General features: G+C 37.2%; 1 protein-coding gene across 1 annotated transcript in view; it reads right to left on the bottom strand.

The window, feature by feature from the left end:
* The window catches only part of EFCAB13 (EF-hand calcium binding domain 13), a 201,415-nt gene that overhangs the window by 4,870 nt on the left and 173,225 nt on the right, over positions 1-23,320 (bottom strand). The window contains exons 32-36 of the mRNA XM_061140776.1: positions 22,660-22,764; positions 20,376-20,435; positions 18,762-18,866; positions 14,864-14,965; positions 12,780-12,884 (exon numbers count right to left, since the gene is read on the bottom strand). Coding sequence (XP_060996759.1) covers positions 12,780-12,884; positions 14,864-14,965; positions 18,762-18,866; positions 20,376-20,435; positions 22,660-22,764 — 477 coding nt within the window. The remainder of the gene's footprint in view (positions 1-12,779; positions 12,885-14,863; positions 14,966-18,761; positions 18,867-20,375; positions 20,436-22,659; positions 22,765-23,320) is intronic.

Raw genomic sequence — 23,320 nt, 5'->3', positions numbered from 1 at the left:
CACTTTATTGACATCAATAATCTTATCTTGTAAAAAGAAAAGCATGTACGAAAAACTTATTGGTTCTACAATGTGACCATTGATGTTACTTATTGTGCATTATGATTACAGCTTTGTCTGTATAGTCAAAGGTTTGGTTTTTCCACTAGTCATGTACAAATGTAAGAGTTGGACCATAAAGACGGCTAAGTGTTGAAGAACTGATGCTTTTGAATTGTGGTGCTGGAGAAGATTCTTGAGAGTCCCTTGGACAGCAAGGAGATCAGACCAGTCAATTCTAAAGGGTATCAACCCTGAATAGTCATTGGAAGGACTGATGCTGAAGCTGAAGCTCCAATACTTTGGCTACTTGATGTAAAGAGTCAACTCATTAGAAAAGACCTGATGCTGGGAAAGATTGAAGGCAGGAGGAGAAGGGGATGACAAAAGACAAGGTGGTTGGATGGCATCACTGACTCAATGGACATGAGTTTGAGCAAACTCCAGAAGATGGTGAAGGACAGGGAAGCCTGGTGTGCCTCAGTTCACGGGGTCACAAGAACTGGATGATTTAGCAACTGAACAACAACTTCTTCATCCACCTTATCAAGAAGGCCAAGATTTAATAAGGTCTCTTCATATATATACCAAGGCAGTCAATAAGGGTATTAGAATTAGAATTGATATATTCAAAATGGTTAAGCCAGTTCTCAATTATTTACAGCAAATTGTAAAATAAATGAAAATGAGTAAAGTTTATTTTTCTTTTCTGAACTCCCAGATTAGATACCTTAACTCCTAACAAAAATTGACCAGCAAGTTGTTTCCATTCATTTGGATGGCTATGTTATTCAGACCCATCTTACTGCTTAAAGGAACTAAAATCTTGAATAAAATATAACAAGCATCATTTTGAAAGCAATTAAGAGCTGAAAGAGAGTAAGGAATTACTAGTCCAAAGTCTCATGAAAAACAGGAAGCTAGGCAGGTAAGCATAGTGCCAGGAAGAGGCATTTCCTCTTTTTCCTGGAGCTTCTTAATGAGTTGCTTACAATGTTCTTGGGCACTCTTACTGTGCACACCTACTGAGGCATGTATGGCATCATTTATATCCTTGGAGGCCCAAACTACAACAAACTGGGCACAGCATCATCATCACATGATCTAATCTTGACTCAGAATAATGCCAGTCTATATTGAATGTGGAAGATTTTTATGTTCAATCTAAATTTGAAAGAATAGTTGCTATTTCTGTACCAAAGAAAATAAGAAATAATGGTGCACCATATACCTTCATATTTCTTCATGTTGGGGTTTTTTGACTAGGCACAATAATAAGCAAGTACATACAATAAGTACTCTGACCACATAAGTGATTTCCAAATCCTAAGAAATCAATAATCTTCTCATTTGGGAACATATTACATAGAAAATGGAAGATCAAAAAAAAAAAAAAAAAAAGACAAATATCCTACTAATAAAAGTGACACAGAAAGACATTCCCATAAAAAACAGCCAGACCTGGGGGGAGCCATATACTTATGTGTCTAGGGGAGGGGAATGAGGGCCTGGGGTTAGACCAACCTATATTAAAACATGATAAAGCTGTCATATTCAAAGCAATTTAGTATTAGTGTATGAATAACTAGACCAATAGGACAGAAAATGAATTCCCAAACAGGCAAGTGAATATAGAAACTAAGTATATAGTTAAGATGGCATCTCACATTATAGGGAATGAAGATGGAACTTGAAATAAGCAATTTGTGACAACTGTTTTTTGTTGTTGTTCAGTCACTAAGTTGGGTCCAATTCTTTGTGACAATTGTATAGCTATTTTCAAAAAGATAAAATAGATCGTATTTCCTGGTAGAAATCAATGTAAAATGTACAATATCACATATGAAGTATTCTTGTCAAAAAAATGTTAAAATTGAAAATAATTAAACCATTAGAGCTGACTTCTAGTTATAGGGAATACATAGTCTAGAGGAACAAGACAGATGAGAAAACAAATTTAGTAAGTGAGATATTCTACAAGACAACTGGCAATAGACACAGTTTCTTCAGTAAATTAGAACTTTAGTAAAAGAGGAAGAGGAAGGAGGATCAGCTTTATATTCCATGAGATTCAAGTGTCTTAATAGATACAGGGTGTAAACTTTGGTGTTTGACTTGAATAAACTATTAACAACTGTAAAAAAACTTGAGATAAGTAAGAAAATTTTAAATTAAATTATATAATGGCATTGCAGTAACATAAAAAATGGTCTGTATTTTTAAGAGATGCATACTGAAGTACATAAGAACAAATGATGTTGGAACTTGTTTTGAACTATTTCAGTCAGAAAAAAAAAAAAAAACAAGTGTAACAAAATCTTCCTACTTGTTCAATCTAGGTGACAGGAACATGTGAGAAAGAATAATTATATTATTCTATTACTACTTTTGTGTATGTTTGGAAATGCTTATTATGCCCCAAAGATGGAAAGAACTCAAATGCCTATCAACTGATAAGCAGATAAAGAAAATAATATCCATACAATGGAACATTATTTGGCAATAAAAAGGAATGAAGCAGTACACTCATGTTCATAGCAGTATTATAAACAACTAGAATGTAGAAGCAAAACAGTGTTCACTGATGGATGAACAGATAAGCAGAATGAGGGATGCACCTACAGTGGAATATTATTGAGGCTTACAAGGCAGGAAATTCCAACATATGCTATAACATAGGTGAACCTTGAGGACATTATGCCACATGAAATAAATCAGTCATTGCACTTACATGAAATCAGAGGGATAGAAAGTCATAGGGACAGAAACAGAATGGTGGCTGCTAGGGGCTGGGGATAAGGGGCAGCGGGGAGCTTTTGCTTAATGAATATAAAGTTTCAATTTGCAAAATGAAAAGAATTCTGGAGATGGATGATGGTAATGGTTGAAATTAAAACTCGCTTACTCCTTGGAAGAAAGGTTATGACCAACCTAGACAGCATATTAAAAAGCAGAGACATTACTTTGTCAACAAAGGTCCGTCTAGTCAAGGCTATGGTTTTTCCAGTAGTCATGTATGGAAGTGAGAGTTGGACTATAAAGAAAGCTGAGCGCCAAAGAATTGATGCTTTTGAACTATGGTGTTGGAGAAGACTCTTGAGAGTCCCTTGGACTGCAAGGAGGTCCAACCAGTCCATCCTAAAGCAGATCAGTTCTGAGTGTTCACTGGAAGGGCTGATGTTGAAGCTGAAACTCCAATACTTTGGCCACCTGATGTGAAGAGCTGACTCATTTGAAAAGACCCTGATGCTGGCAAAGATTGAAGGCAGGAGGAGAAGGAGATGACAGAGGATGAGACGGTTGGATGGCATCACAGACTTAATGGACATGGATTTGGGTAGACTCTGGGAGTTGGTGATGGACAGGGAGGCCTGGCGTGCTGTGGTCCATGGGGTTGCAAACAGTCGGACATGACTGAGTGACTGAACTTAACTGAATTGAATGGTTGTACAATAATATCAATGAACTTAACACCACTGAACTGTATACTTTAAAATGATTAAGATAGTAAATTTTATGTTATGTGTATTTTATCACAATAAAAATATTGAACAAAAGGCAAAAAATAAGAATGAATTAACTGATACATACAATAAAGATAAACCTATACATACTAAGTGAAATAAGCTAGTCACAAAACCCACATATTATACCATTTATTTGAAATGGTAAGGCAAATCTACAGAGACAGAAGATAGATTAGTAATGATATAGGGCTTGTAGGGTGATAGCTAAAGGGCATGAGATTTCTTTTTGGAGTGATCTGGGTATTCACAAAGTCCTTTGATAACTCTATTAACTATAATATAATTGTAGTTAGTCACAATAAAGTAAATTATAATCTCAAAAGGGACACCCACTGGCTCACATTAGAAGGACATGAGGGTAGAATGAGGAGATGACAGAAAAGAAACTGGAAGAAAGCAAAAAACTTTACATTTTGTATATAAAACTGTTTTCCCATTATGTCATTGAGAACTGAATAGACTGCAATGGATTATAAACTCACCTGAGAAAATGGGCTCCTAAATGCAAGCAAGACCAAATATTTCTTACAAGAATAGAAGACAGTTAACTCTGTGTGGGATAACTATGACAACACTGTGGTATTAATAATTGGTATGAAGAGTATTATAGTAAGCAAATAGTTGAAGCATCAATAGGCTGCTGTCAGCACCAGCCACTAGCACTCTTTTTGTTTTTCTCTCATTTTGAATAGAAACTTCTTTTATTTATTCTAATTCTTTCATTAAATATTTATTACAATATGTGAAAGGTACTAAGATGAGGGAGGGATAAAGATGTAAAATGAAGATCCAGGTATGGTCTCTGGCAAAAGCTCACATTTTATAGACAAATGGTACTCATTTGTAATATAATGAGTTAGAGTTGAGTGAAGGTTAACTCTCAGGATTCCAGCTTATATTACTAAGATAATAATGATGGTACCATAATAGTGAAAAAGTAAGGAAATATGAGTCAAGTTAGGGTCCAGAGTTTCTCAATTACTGAACATGCAATTGGTATTATCTGTGGAACAATTTTTCAGTGTGTTGAAAACTCCTATTAATTGTAGAGCACTTAGTATCCCTGGCACTCATGCACGCATGCTCAGTCGTGTCCAACTCTTTGTGACCTTATGGACTGCAGCCCACCAAGATCCTCTGTCCATGGGATTCTCCAGGCAAGAATACTGGAGTGGGTTGCCATGCCCATCTCCAGGGGATCTTCCTGACCCAGGGATCAAACCCACATCTCTTGCATCTCCTGCACTGGCAGACGGATTCTTTACCACTGTGCCACCTGGGAAGTGCTCAAAGAATTTAATACCAATAGTACCCAATCTTAAAATCACCTGTGACAACCAAATGTGCCCCCAATATATTTCTAAAAGCCCCATGTGGCTGCTTTCGTTAAGTACCACAGGGATAATTATTGTGGTTACTGACAAAATCCATGATATCTGAGGGACAGCACAAAAATGTCCTATAGAAGGGAGGAGCCAAGATGGCGGAGGAGTAGGATGGGGAGACCACTTTCTCTCCTACAAATTCATCAAAAGAATAACTGAATGCAGAGCAAACTTCGCAAAACAACTTCTGATCGCTAGCTGAGGTCATCAGGCACCCAGAAAAGCAGCCCATTGTCTTCAAAAGGAGGTAGGACATAATATAAAAGATAAAAAGTGAGACAAAAGAGCTAAGGACGGAGATCTGTCCCGGGAAGGGAGTCTTAGGTGGCATTGCTTGGTGTAGGGTCCGGGCCTGAGTGCCCTGATGACAATCGGAGGGAGCTTCTGTGAGTTGCCAACTTGAACTGTGGGAGACCAAAGAGAGAGAGAAAATTACCAGCCGAACACACTGCCGGCCGCTCGCAGAACAAAGAGACCGAGAAAGTCCAGGGAAGAGCTCACAGGCTGCGGACCGGCCCAGCCCCGCCGGAGGCAGGAGGCAGGGGGGAGGGGAAGGTCGCAGCGAAACACAGGGCGCAGGCACCCGACCAGCGCGGGCGGGGACTGGGGCTGGGGACGTCGGAGGGCAGAAGGCGCACGCGCCGGACTGGAGCCAGTGGAAACTGAAACTGGGTCCGTGGAAGGGAGTGGGCGCGCCACACCTGGGGAGAGTGCGCCCACCAAGCCCCTGTCTGCCTGGACCGCTCTGACGGGGAAGGCACAGAGAGCAGGTGCAGGTTTTAGTTCCGCGCTTTTGTGGAACACCAGAGGGCTGGAACCTCGCGCAGCGCGGGGCGCGCTCCAAATAGAACAGCCGAGAGCCTGAGCAGCGCAGACGGACAAAGCAGCGTCAGCCCCTCCGGGCAGCGCCAGCCCCTCCGGGCAGCGCCAGCCCGTCCCCGCAGCGCCAGCCCCTCCCCGCAGAGTGACGGAACTAGGTACCTGAATAAGAGTCCACCTCCGCCCGCCGGTGTCAGGGCGGAAATGAGGCTCTGAAGAGACGGCAAACAGAAGCCAAATAAACAAAGGGAACCGCTTCAGAAGGGACTGGTGCAACAGATTATAATCCCTGTAGAAAACACCGACTACACCAGAAGGGGCCTGTAGATAGCGAGAAGTGTAAGCTGGAACGAGGAGCTGTCTGAAACTGAGCCGAACCCATACTGACCGCAACAGCTCCAGAGAAACTCCTAGATATATTTTTACTTTTTTTCTTTTTTAATTTTTTCTCTTTTATTTTCCTTTAAAATTCCCTACTACTCCCCCATTACTCCTTAACTTTCATTTCCATAGATTTTTACGATTTTTTTAATTAGGGAAAAAAATTTTTTTTCTTTTCTTTTTTTTCTCTTTTTTTTTCTTTCCTTTTTCTCTTCTATTTTCTATTTTTCCTTTTCTCTTATTTCTTTTAAAGTCCTCTAGTACTCCTCTACTACTTAATTGTCATTTTCAATACACTATAACCTTACAAAAAAAAAAAGAGAAGCCCTATATTTAAACCGAAGATTATTCTCTCCCAATCTTGACTCTCTGCTTTCTACCTCAGAACACCTCTATTTCCTCCTTTCCCCTTCTCTTCCCAATCCAATTCTGTGAATCTTTGTAGGTGACTGGACTACGGAGAACACTCTGGGAACAGACAGCTGCGTAGATCTGTCTCTCTTCTCTTGAGTCCCCCTTTTACTCCTCCTGCTCATCTCTATCTCCCTCCTCCCTCTCCTCTTCTTCATGTAACTCTGTGAACCTCTCTGGGTGTCCCTAACGGGGGAGAATCTTTTCGCCATTAACCTAGAAGTTTTCTTATCAGTGCTGTATAGTTGGAGAAGTCCTGAGACTACAGGAAGAATAAAACTGAAATCCAGAGGCAGGAGACTTAAGCCCAAAACCTGAGAACACCAGAAAACTCCTGACTACATGGAAGTTTAAGTAATAAGTGACCGTCCAAAAGCCTCCATACCTACACTGAAACCAACCACCACCCAAGAGCCAATAAGTTTTAGAGCAAGACATACCAAGCAAATTCTCCACCAACGCAGGAACATAGCCCTGAAGGTCAACATACAGGCTGCCCAAGGTCACACCTAACACATAGACCCATCTCAAAACTCATTACTGGGCACTCCATTGCTCTCCAAAGAGAAGAAATCAAGTTCCACGCACCAGAACACCGACGCAAGCTTCCCTAACCAGGAAACCTTGACAAGCCAATCGTCTAACCCCACCCACTGGGTAAGTCCTCCACATTAAAAAGGAGTCACAGACCTCCAGAATACAGAAAGCCCAGTCCAGACACAGCAATCTAAACAAGATGAAAAGGCAGAGAAATACCCAACAGGTAAAGGAACATGAAAAATGCCCACCAAGTCAAACAAAAGAGGAGGAGATAGGGAATCTACCTGAAAAAGAATTTAGAATAATGATAATAAAAATGATCCAAAATCTTGAAAACAAAATGGAGTTACAGATAAATAGCCTGGAAACAAAGATTGAAAAGATACAAGAAATGTTTAATAAAGACCTAGAAGAAATAAAAAAGAGTCAATTAAAAATGAATAATGCAATGAATGAGATCAAAAACACTCTGGAGGGAACCAAGAGTAGAATAACGGAGGCAGAAGATAGGATAAGTGAGGTAGAAGATAAAATGGAGGAAATAAATGAAGCAGAGAGGAAAAAAGAAAAAAGGATCAAAAGAAATGAGGACAACCTCAGGGACCTCTGGGACAATGTGAAACGCCCCAACATTCGAATCATAGGAATCCCAGAAGAAGAAGACAAAAAGAAAGGCCATGAGAAAATACTCGAGGAGATAATAGCTGAAAACTTCCCTAAAATGGGGAAGGAAATAGCCACCCAAGTCCAAGAAACCCAGAGAGTCCCAAACAGGATAAACCCAAGGCGAAACACCCCAAGACACATATTAATCAAATTAACAAAGATCAAACACAAAGAACAAATGTTAAAAGCAGCAAGGGAGAAACAGCAAATAACACACAGAGGGATTCCCATAAGGATAACAGCTGATCTATCAATAGAAACCCTCCAGGCCAGAAGGGAATGGCAGGACGTACTGAAAGTAATGAAAGAGAATAACCTACAACCTAGATTACTGTACCCAGCAAGGATCTCATTCAGATATGAAGAATTCAAAAGCTTTACAGACAAGCAAAAGCTGAGAGAATTCAGCACCACCAAACCAGCTCTTCAACAAATGCTAAAGGATCTTCTCTAGCTAGGAAATGCAGAAAGGTTGTATAAACGTGAACCCAAAACAACAAAGTAAATGGCAACGGGACCACACCTATCAATAATTACCCGAAATGTAAATGGGTTGAATGCCCCAACCAAAAGACAAAGATTGGCTGAATGGATACAAAAACAAGACCCCTATATATACTGTGTACAAGAGACCCACCTCAAAGCAAGAGACACATACAGACTAAAAGTGAAGGGCTGGAAAAAAATATTTCATGCAAACGGAGACCAAAAGAAAGCAGGAGTCGCAATACTCATATCAGATAAAATAGACTTTCAAATAAAGGATGTGAGAAGAGACAAAGAAGGACACTACATAATGATCAAAGGATTAATCCAAGAAGAAGATATAACAATTATAAATATATATGCACCCAACATAGAGCACAGCAATATGTACAGCAAACACTAACGAGTATGAAAGAGGAAATTAATAGTAACACAATAATAGTGGGAGACTTTAACACCCCACTCACAACTATGGATAGATCAACTAAACAGAAAATTAACAAGGAAACACAAACCTTAAATGACACAATGGACCAGCTAGACCTAATTGATATCTATAGGATATTTCACCCCAAAACAATCAACTTCACCTTTTTCTCAAGTGCACACGGAACCTTCTCCAGAATAGATCACATCCTGGGCCATAAATCTGGTCTTGGAAAATTCAAAAAAATTGAAATCATTCCAGTCATCTTTTCTGATCACAGTGCAGTAAGATTAGATCTCAATTACAGGAAAAAAATTGTTAAAAATTCAAACATATGGAGGCTAAATAACATGCTTCTGAATAACCAACAAATCATAGAAGAAATCAAAAAAGAAATCAAAATATGTATAGAAATGAATGAAAATGAAAACACAACAACCCAAAACCTATGGGACACTGTAAAAGCAGTGCTAAGGGGAAGGTTCATAGCATTACAGGCTTACATCAAAAAACAAGAAAAAAGCCAAATAAATAACCTAAGTCTACACCTAAAGCAATTAGAGAAGGAAGAAATGAAGAACCCCAGGGTTAGTAGAAGGAAAGAAATCTTAAAAATCAGGGCAGAAATATATGCAAAAGAAACTAAAGAGACCATAGCAAAAGTCAACAAAGCTAAAAGCTGGTTTTTTGAAAAAATAAACAACATTGACAAACCATTAGCAAGACTCATTAAGAAACAAAGAGAGATGAACCAAATTAACAAAATTAGAAATGAAAATGGAGAGATCACAACAGACAACACTGAAATACAAAGGATCATAAGAGACTACTACCAGCAGCTCTATGCCAATAAAATGGACAACTTGGATGAAATGGACAAATTCTTAGAAAAGTATAACCTTCCAACACTGAACCAGGAAGAAATAGAAGATCTTAACAGACCCATCACAAGCAAGGAAATCGAAACTGTCATCAAAAATCTTCCAGCAAACAAAAGCCCAGGACCAGATGGCTTCACAGCTGAATTCTACCAAAAATTTAAAGAAGAGCTAACACCTATCTTACTCAAACTCTTCCAGAAAATTGCAGAGGAAGGTAAACTTCCAAACTCATTCTATGAGGCCACCATCACCCTAATTCCAAAACCAGACAAAGATGCCACAAAAAAAGAAAACTACAGGCCAATATCACTGATGAACATAGATGCAAAAATCCTTAACAAAATTCTAGCAAACAGAATCCAACAACATATTAAAAAAAATCATACACCATGACCAAGTGGGCTTTATCCCAGGAATGCAAGGATTCTTTAATATCTGCAAATCAATCAATGTAATACACCACATTAACAAATTGAAAGATAAAGACCATATGATTATCTCAATAGATGCAGAGAAAGCCTTTGACAAAATGCAACACCCATTTATGATTAAAACACTCCAAAAAGCAGGAATAGAAGGAACATACCTCAACATAATAAAAGCTATACATGACAAACCCACAGCAAGTATCACCCTCAATGGTGAAAAATTGAAAGCATTTCCCCTGAAATCAGGAACAAGACAAGGGTGCCCACTCTCACCACTACTATTCAATATAGTGTTGGAAGTTTTGGCCACAGCAATCAGAGCAGAAAAAGAAGTAAAAGGAATCCAGATAGGAAAACAAGAAGTGAAACTCTCACTGTTTGCAGATGACATGATCCTCTACACAGAAAACCCTAAAGACTCTACCAGAAAATTACTAGAGCTAATCAATGAATATAGTAAAGTTGCAGGATATAAAATTAACACACAGAAATCCCTTGCATTCCTATACACTAACAATGAAAAAACAGAAAGAGAAATTAAGGAAACAATACCATTCACCATTGCAAGAAAAAGAATAAAATACTTAGGAGTACATCTACCTAAAGAAACAAAAGACCTATACATAGAAAACTATAAAACACTGATGAAAGAAATCAAAGAGGACACAAACAGATGGAGAAACATACCGTGTTCATGGATTGGAAGAATCAATATTGTCAAAATGGCTATTCTACCCAAATCAATCTATAGATTCAATGCAATCCCTATCAAGCTACCAACGGTATTTTTCACAGAACTAGAACAAATAATTTCACAATTTGTATGGAAATACAAAAACCTCGAATAGCCAAAGTAATCTTGAGAAAGAAGAATGGAACTGGAGGAATCAACCTGCCTGACTTCTGATTCTACTACAAAGCCACAGTCATCAAGACAGTATGGTACTGGCACAAAGACAGAAATATAGATCAATGGAACAGAATAGAAAGCCCAGAGATAAATCCACGAACTTATGGACACCTTATCTTTGACAAAGGGGGCAAGGATATACAATGGAAAAAAGACAACCTCTTTAACAAGTGGTGCTGGGAAAACTAGTCAACCACTTGTAAAAGAATGAAACTAGAACACTTTCTAACACCATACACAAAAATAAACTCAAAATGGATTAAAGATCTAAATGTAAGACCAGAAACTATAAAACTCCTAGAGGAGAACATAGGCAAAACACTCTCCGACATAAATCACAGAAAGATCCTCTATGATCCACCTCCCAGAATATTGGAAATAAAAGCAAAACTAAACAAATGGGACCTAATGAAACTTAAAAGCTTTTGCACAGCAAAGGAAACTATAAGTAAGGTGAAAAGACAGCCCTCAGATTGGGAGAAAATAATAGCAAATGAAGAAACAGACAAAGGATTAATCTCAAAAATATACAAGCAACTCCTGCAGCTCAATTCCAGAAAAATAAATGACCCAATCAAAAAATGGGCCAAGGAACTAAACAGACATTTCTCCAAAGAAGACATACAGATGGCTAACAAACACATGAAAAGATGCTCAACATCACTCATTATTAGAGAAATGCAAATCAAAACCACAATGAGGTACCATTACACGCCAGTCAGGATGGCTGCTATCCAAAAGTCTACAAGCAATAAATGCTGGAGAGGGTGTGGAGAAAAGGGAACTCTCTTACACTGTTGGTGGGAATGCAAACTAGTACAGCCGCTATGGAAAACAGTGTGGAGATTTCTTACAAAACTGGAAATAGAACTGCCATATGACCCAGCAATCCCACTTCTGGGCATACACACTGAGGAAACCAGATCTGAAAGAGACACGTGCACCCCAGTGTTCATCGCAGCACTGTTTATAATAGCCAGGACATGGAAGCAACCTAGATGCCCATCAGCAGATGAATGGATAAGGAAGCTGTGGTACATATACACCATAGAATATTACTCAGCTGTTAAAAAGAATTCATTTGAACCAGTCCTAATGAGATGGATGAAACTGGAGCCCCTTATACAGAGTGAAGTAAGCCAGAAAGATAAAGAACATTACAGCATACTAACACATATATATGGAATTTAGAAAGATGGTAATGATAACCCTATATGCAAAACAGAAAAAGAGACACAGAAATACAGAACAGACTTTTGAACTCTGTGGGAGAAGTTTAGGGTGGGATGTTTTGAAAGAACAGCATGTATATTATCTATGGTGAAACAGATCACTGGCCCAGGTGGGATGCATGAGACAAGTGCTCGGGCCTGGTGCACTGAGAAGACCCAGAGGAATCGGGTGGAGAGGGAGGTGGGAGGGGGGATCGGGATGGGGAATACGTGTAAATCTATGGCTGATTCATATCAATTTATGACAAAACCCACTGAAATGTTGTGAAGTAATTAGCCACCAACTAATAAAATAAAAAAAAATTAAAAAAAAATGTCCTATAGAAATTAAAATATACCAATTCAAAATTTGGGTGAGAAAATTGGTTCAATGATATAAATATGAACATTTTCAGGAATTATAGGGAAAATTAAGTTTTTTGTGAGAGAGTGTTGAGCAGAACAATAAACTGAAGACAACTGTTTTCTGCTCCCTGGGATTTATAGAAATGAAGAAACAGGACTTACCTTTACATAAGAAATTAATTCTTCTCAAGATCAACAAAATATCTTTTGGGTACTAAACATCACTAGCTTTAGAAATTCTCATACTCATGTTTACAAACACAAATTCCCATCAAAGGCACAGTTATTTCTAAAATACTCACCATTAGCTAGCAGGTTTTCTGTCAGTTTTTCCTTTTCCTTTTCTATGAGTTTAATTCTCATTTCCCCCAGAATGCTGTCCAAAGTACTCAGGTTAACCTTCCCTCCTTAGGAAAGCAGTAGGAGTGGTAAATGACAAAAATACAATGTTTCCAAAATATTAAAAATACATTTATGTCTGTGTATTACTAATTAAATTGTGTTACTGATATAAAAAAAGAGAGAAAATATAATTCATGTCTCTGTACTATCATTTAACACTTTTAAAAGGGCTATCAAGACTAATTTCCAATGTTCAGAAAAGTTCAATAGGATAGATAAATCTAGAACCTATTTCCTACCACCGTTTCCTGGGGACAACCTGAAACAACAAAATGTGCCCAAGGTGGTTCAGCACCTGTTGCTGTAGACCACAGATCTCATCTTTCCGAACAATAACAAGGGGCCACTCTCATTTGCTTGAACTCCCAGATCACTTCTGCTGAGTAATTGCTAATCCTTCACTTCAATGTTTGCTATGTAGACCCAGATTTAATTTTTCAATTAAAATGTTTTCATCTATTTCCACTCTCCTTGTCCCAATTTGTTCTCTTTTCCCTGACTCTTTCTCTGGTCTTTTGTGGTCTTCAGAAACTTCAGCATTGTTTATGATACACAGTGAAAGAAGTTGCTGATATAACAAACTCAATATAAGTCTTAAAGACAGAATTTATCTCTAGTTAAAAATAGATTCTGTGAGGTTTTAAAATGTCTTCTTAGTGCCAGATTAGTAGCTTTAGAGATTCATTTCAGCATTTCATAAGCCCAAGACCTCTTGAGTGGTTAACTGCTATATTAAATGCTCAGTTATTAATTTTTAGATTCTATTTCAGATTTTAAAGTTTTTTGCCTATGAGATTCAACCTCATGCTTTACATAACTTGTTGATACAATCATCCCCTTCCCTTTAAGAAACTGAGAGGAATAAACCCAAAATTTAGTGATTCTTAAATGTAACCAAAAACTATTAATTCCTGCATAATATGGTTATAGGTTTTAGTACAAAGCCCATGGCTAAATAAATTCTGTTCAGGTGTTTAAAAGATGTTCAATAATAGAATAAAATCTCTTCCCTTGGCCACTCCACATAGCAGAAAGTTTTAAAAGAAGTTGATGAGCTGCTTAGTGAAACACAGCAGTGGGGAAAACAAATTTCATACTTCTACCCAATAAGCATGATTTTTTTTTTTTTTTTGCTGACACCCGAGAAATTTTTCTTTTTCTGAGTAAATTTCTTAGCAACTACTACTTTTTTTGTTTCTTAATCACTCTTCAGACTAGACAGAACTTATTTTCTTCTTTTCCATAAACTTTCAACAAATTATGACATGTTCTTTCTAACATATAATGCAGATTATCTGCAAAAGTACAGATGGATTAAAAGAAGCATAAGCATGCCATCAAAATATTAGAAGGGTGCAGCTATCAAGATTTAATATCCTATTTTTTCTTTTTGCTCATCTTTAAAGGCCTTCATACCATCAATCATCCTATTCTGATTGATCTTTCCATGGGCTTTAAGAAATATACTAATCAAAATCTCACAAAAGTGATATAAAGATTCATTAAGCAGTATAGAAGCCACCATTTCACAAAGTCAGAACTTACATTTCCCTACAAAGTACAAATTTACTCTCAATAATTTTTTATAAAATATGAAATGGAGTAAACTGTTAAGAAGGCCCTTTTTCACTCATTGGCATCTAAGGTAGTTATTGCCTGGACCCTAGCATGCAGAAGCCCCTTCCCCATTTATTGTTTGTAATGTCTCATTTATTTTCATTCCAATACTTTTCAATGCCTTCCTTTTCCCCCTTAATTCTCATTTGAAACTTTAGGACTTACAATGGATTAAAAAATAAGAACCAGTATTTTTCATCCATGCTCATGGGATTTATAACTAGAGTCTACTGATTCCCAAACTAAAAATGAGATGACAGAGTTGGTATTTCTTCTTAAGATAAAACAATATTGCCTTCTAAAGGTTTTTTGGACAGTTTTTGTTTTTCACCTAGACAGGAAGCAGAATAGTTACAGAAACTCTTACCATTAATTGGCACGTTGTTCACCAACTCATGTTCCTTTTCTTTGAGTTCTACTCCCATGTTTCCAGGAATTTTTTTCATGTCATTGACAACAACCTCTCCTTCTTCAAAACAAAAGAAATGGAGACTTATGGTATTATTGTGAATGATGCCATTATTTGATATAATTAAAAAAAAAAAAAACTGTCTTTGAAGCATTACAACCAACTGCAGGGTAAACAGGTACCTGACCTAACAAATAGGCCACTGGCACTTCAGATAAAGATTTCCTTGTTAATTCTAGTATAATCTCTGAATGATAATCAAGGCAAAAAAACAAGCAATTATGAGAATAACTTTGTAGTAAATTAGGATGATATAGATTGCTGATATAAAATAAGTTTTATTAGCAAGTACTTGCTTTATTATGAGATCAACTCTAATTTTACCAAAACTTTTCTTCACCACTTGCTATGCTGAACTAGAATTCAGCTTTCCCATCATATAAGATATGCTAATTATTGGCAAGGAGTCCAGATAATGACTTTGGAAACAAAAAGTGAAGTTTTATTGCTAAAAGTTCTAGTATCTAACTCTAGGCATTTATACTTAAATCTTTTTTTAAGGAGTATGGGGGTAATAGATTTTAAAAGCCCATACAATCATAATGTGGAAAGAGCATTTAATTCTAATTTAGTGGAAAGAGTTTAGTTCTTAGCTTGTTAGTAGCATCTTCCTCTTTTATTTTTTTTTAATTTAAAAATATATAATCTTTTTTTCTAAAAATAAAAGAGTTTTAAAATGAATGAATCATTTTATCTATGCTGGGTCTTCATTGTTGTCATGGGATTTCTTTAGTTGCGGTGAGCAGGAGCTACTCTTCACTGTGGTGCGCCAGCTCTAGGGCCCAGGACTTTAGTAGTTGCAGCTTCCCAGCTCCAGAGCGCAGGTTCAGCAATTGCGCCACACGGGCTTAGTTGCCACGTGGCATGTGGGGTCTTCTCAGACCAGGGATAGAATCTGTGTCTCACATGCTGGCAGGCAAATTCTTTACCACTAAGCCACCATGGAACCCCTTCCTCTTTACTTAAATTTATTTTTTAGTGAAGTATAGTTGAATCTCAATGTTGTGTTCATTACTGCTGTAAAGCAAAGTCACTCAGTAATAATATATATATATATATATATATGTGTGTGTGTGTGTGTATATATATATATATTTATATATATTTTCATCACAGCTTATTACAGGATATTGAATATATTCCCCAAGCTATACAGCCACATCTTGGCTATTGTGAATAGTGCTGCTACGAACACAGGGATGCCCATATCTTTTTGAATTAAAGCTTTGTCTGGAAATATGCCCAGGAGTGGGATTGATAGATCATATGGTAATTTTATCTTTAGTTTGCTGAGGAACCTGCACACTATTTTCCACGGTGGTGACACAAACTTACATTCCTACCAACAGTGCAGGAGGGTTCCCTTTTCTCCACAACCTCTCCAGCATTTGTTATTTGTAGACTTTTAATGATAGCCATTCTGACTGGTGTGAGGTGGTACCTCATTGAGGTTTTGATTCACAATTCTCTAATAATTAGCAATGTTGAGCATCTTTTCACGTGTCTGTTAACCATTTGCATGTCTTCTTTTGAGAAATGTCTCTTCAGGTCTTCTGATCATTTTTTTATCAGGTTGCCTGTTTCTTTGTTATTGAATTGTATGAGCTATTGTTATATTTTGGAAATTAAGCCATTGTCAATCACATCACTTGCAAATATTTTCTCCCATTCTGTAGGTTGTCTTCTTGTTTATTGTTTCCTTTGCTGTGCAAGAAATTGTAAGTTTGACTAGATCTCATTTGTTTATTTTCATTTTTACTTCTATTGCCTTGAGAGACTGATCTAGGAAAACATTGGTACATTCATGTCAGAGACTGTTTTGCCTATGCTCTCTTCTGGTATTTTATGGTGTCATGTCTTATATTTAAGTCTTTAAGCCATTTTGAGTTAATTATTGTGTGTAGTGAGATTGTGTGTGCTAACTTCATTGGTTTACAAGCAGCTCTCCAACTTTCCAAACACATTTTACTTAAGAGACTGTCTTTTTCCCATTATATATTCTTGTGTCCTTTGTCAAAGATTATTTGACTGTAGGTGTGTGAGTTTCTGGGCACTCTAGTTTGTTCCATTGATACATATGTTTGTTTTTTGTGTCAGTACCACACTGATTTGATTACTGTAGCTTTGCAGTATTGTCTGAATTCTCTACTTCTAATTCAGCTTCTACTAGTACATGAAGAATTGTGATATAGTAGATATTAAGCTGCTTAGGTCAAGGACTATGGTTGTTTTTACTTGCTATTCAATCTCTAGCACTTAGCAGAACATCCAATATGTGATGCTCAGTAATATTTACTGAATGAATAAATGGTAAAAAAAAAAAATAGTATCAATTTTAGTATCAGTCAATCAGTAATTTCAGTCACTCAGTCATGTCTGACTCCTTGCAACCCCATGGATTGCAGTACACCAGGCCTCCCTGTCCATCACCAACTCCCGGAGTTTACTCAAACTCACGTCCATTGAGTCGGTGATGCCATCCAACCATCTCATCCTCTGTTATCCCCTTCTGCTCCCGCCTTCAATCTTTCCAGGGCATCAGGGTCTTTTCAAATGAGTCAGTTCCTTGCATGAGGTGGCCAAAGTATTGGAGTTTCAGCTTCAGCATCAGTCCTTCTAATGAACACCCAGGACTGATTTCCTGAATGAATATTCAGGACTCGTTGGATCTCCTTGCAGTCCAAGGAACTCTCAAGAGTCTTCTCCAACACCACAGTTCAAAAGCATCAATTCTTCAGCACTCAGTTTTCTTTATAGTCCAACTCTCACATCCATACATGACCACTGGAAAAACCATAGCCTTGACTAGATGGACATCTGTTGGCAAAGTAATGTCTCTGCTTTTTAATATGCTGTCTAGGTTGGTCATAGCTTTTCTTCCAAGGAGCAAGTGTCTTTTAATTTCATGGCTGCAATCACCATCTGCAGTGATTTTGGAGCCCCCAAAAATAAAGTCAGCCATTGTTTCCACTCTTTCCCCATCTATTTGCCATGAAGTGATGGGACCGGATGCCATGATCTTAGTTTTCTGAATGTTGAGCTTTAAGCCAACTTTTTCACTCTCTTCTTTCACTTTCATCAAGAGGCTCTTTATTTCTTCTTCACTTTCTGCCATAACGGTGGTGGCATCTGCATATCTGAGGTTATTAATATTTCTTCTGGCAATCTTGATTCCAGCTTGAGCTTCTTCCAGCCCAGCGTTTCTCATGATGTTCTCTGCATACAAGGTAAATAAGTAGGGTGACAATATACAGCCTTGATGTACTCCTTTCCCGATTTAGAACCAGTCTGTTGTTCCATGTCCAGTTCTAACTGTTGCTTCCTGACCTGCATACAGGTTTCTCAAGAAGTAGGTCAGGTGGTCTGGTATTCGCATCTCTAAGAATTTTCCACAGGTTGTTGTGATCCACACAAAGTCAAAGGTTTTGGCATAGTCAATAAAGCAGAAATAGATGTTTTTCTGGAACTCTCTTGCTTTTTCAATGATCCAACAGATGTTGGCAATTTGGTTTCTGGTTCCCCTGCCTTTTCTAAATCCAGCTTGAACATCTGGAAGTTCACGGTTCATGTACTGTTGAAGCCTGGCTTGGAGAATTTTGAGCATTACTTTACTAGCATGTGAGATGAGTGCAATTGTGCAGTAGTTTGAGCATTCTTTGGCATTGCCTTTCTTTGGGAAATTTTAATATATTAAGAGGTAAAAACCATTCTTATTTACGCCAAATAAGTACTATCAAAAATATCAGCCCCAAACCCCAAATTCTTATTAGGGCACAATGATGTCTAAGGCACTTACCATCAACTGGTATATATGGAGTTAGGTCAATAGGTTCCTCAGCTGCGAGTTTGACTGTCATGTTTCCAAGAATAGCATCAAGATCCTGAACACCAACTTGCAATCCTTAAAAAAAGAAACACATGAGGAAATTGACATAAATGTCAGAATATAATAAATATTAATGCCTATGTACTATGGTTATTAATTTCATCATAAAAAAGAGGTCAAGGACATTTAAGTGTTTAAAGAAGGTCATTAATGAACTAAAACTAATCTATTAATTTACATAACACAACATATTGAAAGCAGATTGAGAAAACACTCAAGTTAATTTTAGCAGAAAAAAACAAACATAACAGTTTTTAATATAAACATTTATACAAGTAACTGTGCTCAGTTTGGTCACTGTATTTCAATACATGCTGTGCTTAGTCACTCAGTCATGTCTCACTCTTTGTGACCCCATGGACTGTAGCCCTCCAGGCTCCTCTGTCCATTGGGATTCTCCAGACAAGAATAATGGAGTGGGTTGCCATGCTCTCCTCCAGTGAATCTTCCAAACACAGGGATTGAACCCAGGTCTCCTGCATTGCAGGTGGGTCCTTTTACCATCTGAGCCACCAGAGAAGCCCAAGAATACTGGAGTGGGTAACCTATCCCTTCTCCAGGGGATCTTCCCAAACCAGGAATCGAACCAGGGTCTCCTTAATTGCAGGTGGATTCTTTATCAACTAAGTTACCAGGGAAGCCCATCTCAGTATATAATAGCCTTAAATTTTAATACACCCACAGCCAAAATTGAGGTAAACCTAAACTGTTAGAACATCTCTTTAAAATAAAACAGGAGATTATTTAATCAATATGAAGAGTAGTGTAAATCCTGACAGTGTTTTTTTTCCTTTTTGTAATTCAAGTGCACTCACTTCAAAGATGGTTATCTCGAATGAATACATTGACTGTCACACACCTTCCAGCACTGAAGCTCCGTTGTTTTAGAGATCTTGGTTGATTTAGATTCCAATTATTTGAACCACTTATTCTCTTCCCAATCTTTAAACTTCCACTCTTTTTTTTTTTAATTTATTTTTATTTTATTTTTTTTTATGGTCCAATTCTTTTTTTTTTTTTCATTTATTTTTATTAGTTGGAGGCTAATTACTTTACAATATTGTAGTGGTTTTTGTCCACTCTTATGTTCTAAATTCACCAGTAAAGAGTGAGAACACAAAACCCTAGGCTCCCACCCTCAAGCATAATAAAAGTGGAACTTCAGGCCCATGCACACACTCTCTCTCTCTCTCTCTCCTTGCAACCTCACTATGTGACCCCAGATGTACTGAGTAATTTCCAGGTCATGTAAGTAATAAGCCTTTGTTTTTCCAAAGCTTCCTGATGATTAATATTGAAGGGTATCTTGCAATTGTAACAATAATCACAAGGACCAATCCAACCACAACACTGGTTACTGATAGGCTGAGACTGGCACAAAACACATATATATGTATTAAAAGAATTATGGAAATATATGTATATATATATGAGAATGACAGCAAGCAATGGTTAATGACTAGGAAAAGACAAGAGTGACACATAACAGTCTCAATCTGACTTATCAATTTGTATCTCTCTCACCTTTTGTAGCTTTCACACAGTTCAACAACCTATTCTTATATATTTTTCCATCAGATGTAGCTGTAAGAAAATAACATAATTTAGGTCACAGAAAAAAGAACTAGATATACTAAAGCAATACTAAATATCCAAGTACAGAAATATAGACCATTAAAATAATTTGCTCCAAAAATTTATCTAATAATAAGTAATAATAATTAATTTATTATTATTATTAATAACAGAAGCAATAAATAATAGGAGCAATAAATAATTTGCTCCTAAAATTTATCTTCTAGAAATGATAAAACCAAATGTAAGAAAAATTCTTAATATGGTAAATTTATCAATTCTTTAGCACCTGAGACAATTATTAATACCTACTATGCTAAAGCAAAAATTTGGAAAACTCAGCAGTGGCTACAGGACTAGAAAAGGTCAGTTTTCATTCCAATCCCAAAGAAAGGCAATCCCAAAGAATGCTCGAACTACTGCACAATTGCACTCATCTCACATGCTAGTGAAGTAATACTCAAAATTCTCCAAGCCAGGCTTCAGCAATACGTGAACCATGAACTTCCAGGTGTTCAAGCTAGTTTTAGAAAAGGCAGAGGAACCAGAGATCAAATTGCCAACATCTGTTGGATCATTGAAAAAGCAAGAGAGTTCCAGAAAAACATCTATTTCTGCTTTATTGACTATGCCAAAGCCTTTGACTTTGACTTTGTGTGGATCACAACAACCTGTGGAAAATTCTTAGAGATGCGAATACCAGACCACCTGACCTGCTTCTTGAGAAACCTGTATGCAGGTCAGGAAGCAACAGTTAGAACTGGACATGGAACAACAGACTGGCTCCAAATAGGAAAAGGAGTACATCAAGGCTGTATATTGTCACCCTGCTTATTTACCTTATATGCAGAGTACATCATGAGAAACGCTGGGCTGGAAGAAGCTCAAGCTGGAATCAAGATTGCCAGAAGAAATATTAATAACCTCAGATATGCAGATGCCACCACCGTTATGGCAGAAAGTGAAGAAGAAATAAAGAGCCTCTTGATGAAAGTGAAAGAGGAGAGTGAAAAAGTTGGCTTAAAGCTCAACATTCAGAAAACTAAGATCATGGCATCCGGTCCCATCACTTCATGGCAAATAGATGGGGAAAGAGTGGAAACAATGGCTGACTTTATTTTTGGGGGCTCCAAAATCACTGCAGATGGTGATTGCAGCCATGAAATTAAAAGACGCTTACTCCTTGGAAGGAAAGTTATGACCAATCTAGACAGCATATTAAAAAGCAGAGACATTACTTTGCCAACAGATGTCCATCTAGTCAAGGCTATGGTTTTTCCAGTGGTCATGTATGGATGTGAGAGTTGGACTATAAAAACCACTACAATATTGTAAAGTAATTAGCCTCCAACTAATAAAAATAAGTGGAAAAAAAAAAAAGAAAGAAAGAAAGCAGAGCACAGAAGAATTGATGCTTTTGAACTGTGGTGTTGGAGAAGACTCTTGAGATTCTCTTAGACTGCAAGGAGATCCAACCAGTCCATCCTGAAGGAGATCAGTCCTGGGTGTTCATTAGAAGGACTGATGCTGAAGCTGAAACTCAGCTTTGACCACCTGATGCAAAGAGCTGATTCATTGGAAAATACCCTGATGCTGGGAAAGATTGCGGGCAGGAGGAGAAGGGAATGACAGAGGATGAGATGGTTGGATGGCATCACCGACTCAATGGATATGAGTTTGGGTAAACTCCGGGAGTTGGTGATGGACAGGGAGGCCTGGTGTGCTATGGTTCATGGGGTCACAAAGAGTCGGACACGACTGAGCAACTGAACTGAGCTGATGATAAAGCAAAAACATTTCCTTATTTTATATTTTTTTTGACTCTGTCTTTTTTCCCCTCTACTAGTTTAGTTTTATATCTCTCCTCCTCCTTCTCCTATTTTCTATAGGCATCTCAATGGAATGAAAGATAACTATCAACATTCCTCACTCCTGATGTCAAGATTTAGAATTGATTGGGCTATTGACTTATACATATTTTAAATGACAATTTATAAATTCTTAAATATTCAAAATATTATCTGTAAAATTTGGATATGTTTAATTATCTCTAACATAATTTATCTATAATAAACCCAGGGTATTGGATAAAATGGCTTTTTAAGGATATCATTATCTCCTCAAAAGCCAACTATTGCTTGCAAAACTGAATAACTTTTTTGATGACTATACTAACTCTCTTAAAGGTAATATTAGCTCTCCTGAAATCTATGCTGATATTTGAAATGCTCACCATAAACTGGAAGTAAATTCACTAGCTCCAAGTGTTCTTTAGGTGTGGGCTCTATTCCCATATTTTGCATGACATTATCCAAGTCACTGAGGTCAACTTCTCCTCCTTCAAAACAAAAGAAGTACAGAAAGATGAGATTTTTTTAAACATTATAATTTCAAATTATGAAAGTAAAATAAGGCATAATGACACCTGCTAAACAATAAGCAGTCATTGCAGATACAGAGAATGAACAGTATTCCTTTAACTCTAGCAATAGAGATGCTCCCATAATGGTGGTTATAAAGTAATATTTCATACAATCAATACAGTTTATATAATTTTTAAATTATTAGAATAATAAAGATGATGGGTACAAATAACTGTGCAGTATACAGTATGGGATTAAGCTACAAATCAGAGGCAAAAGATATTAGAAAACCCCCATACATTTGGAAATTAAAGAAGGTTTTTCTAAATAAATCATATGTCAAAAATCACACTGGAATTTAGAATATATTTTGAATTAAATAACAATAATAATATTACATATAAAACTTGTGGGATAAAGTAAAGATGTGCTGAGAAGGAAATTTATAAACTTAAATGTATACAGTAGAAAAAATGAAAAAAAAATTAATAACCTAAGATTCTATCTCAAATAGTTAGAACAAGTTAAACC

Source organism: Dama dama, chromosome 5, assembly GCF_033118175.1.
Source record: "Dama dama isolate Ldn47 chromosome 5, ASM3311817v1, whole genome shotgun sequence".
Lineage (NCBI taxonomy): Eukaryota > Metazoa > Chordata > Mammalia > Artiodactyla > Cervidae > Dama > Dama dama.
The sequence above is the reverse complement of the archived record's forward strand: the minus strand, read 5'-3'. Positions and strand labels throughout refer to the sequence as shown.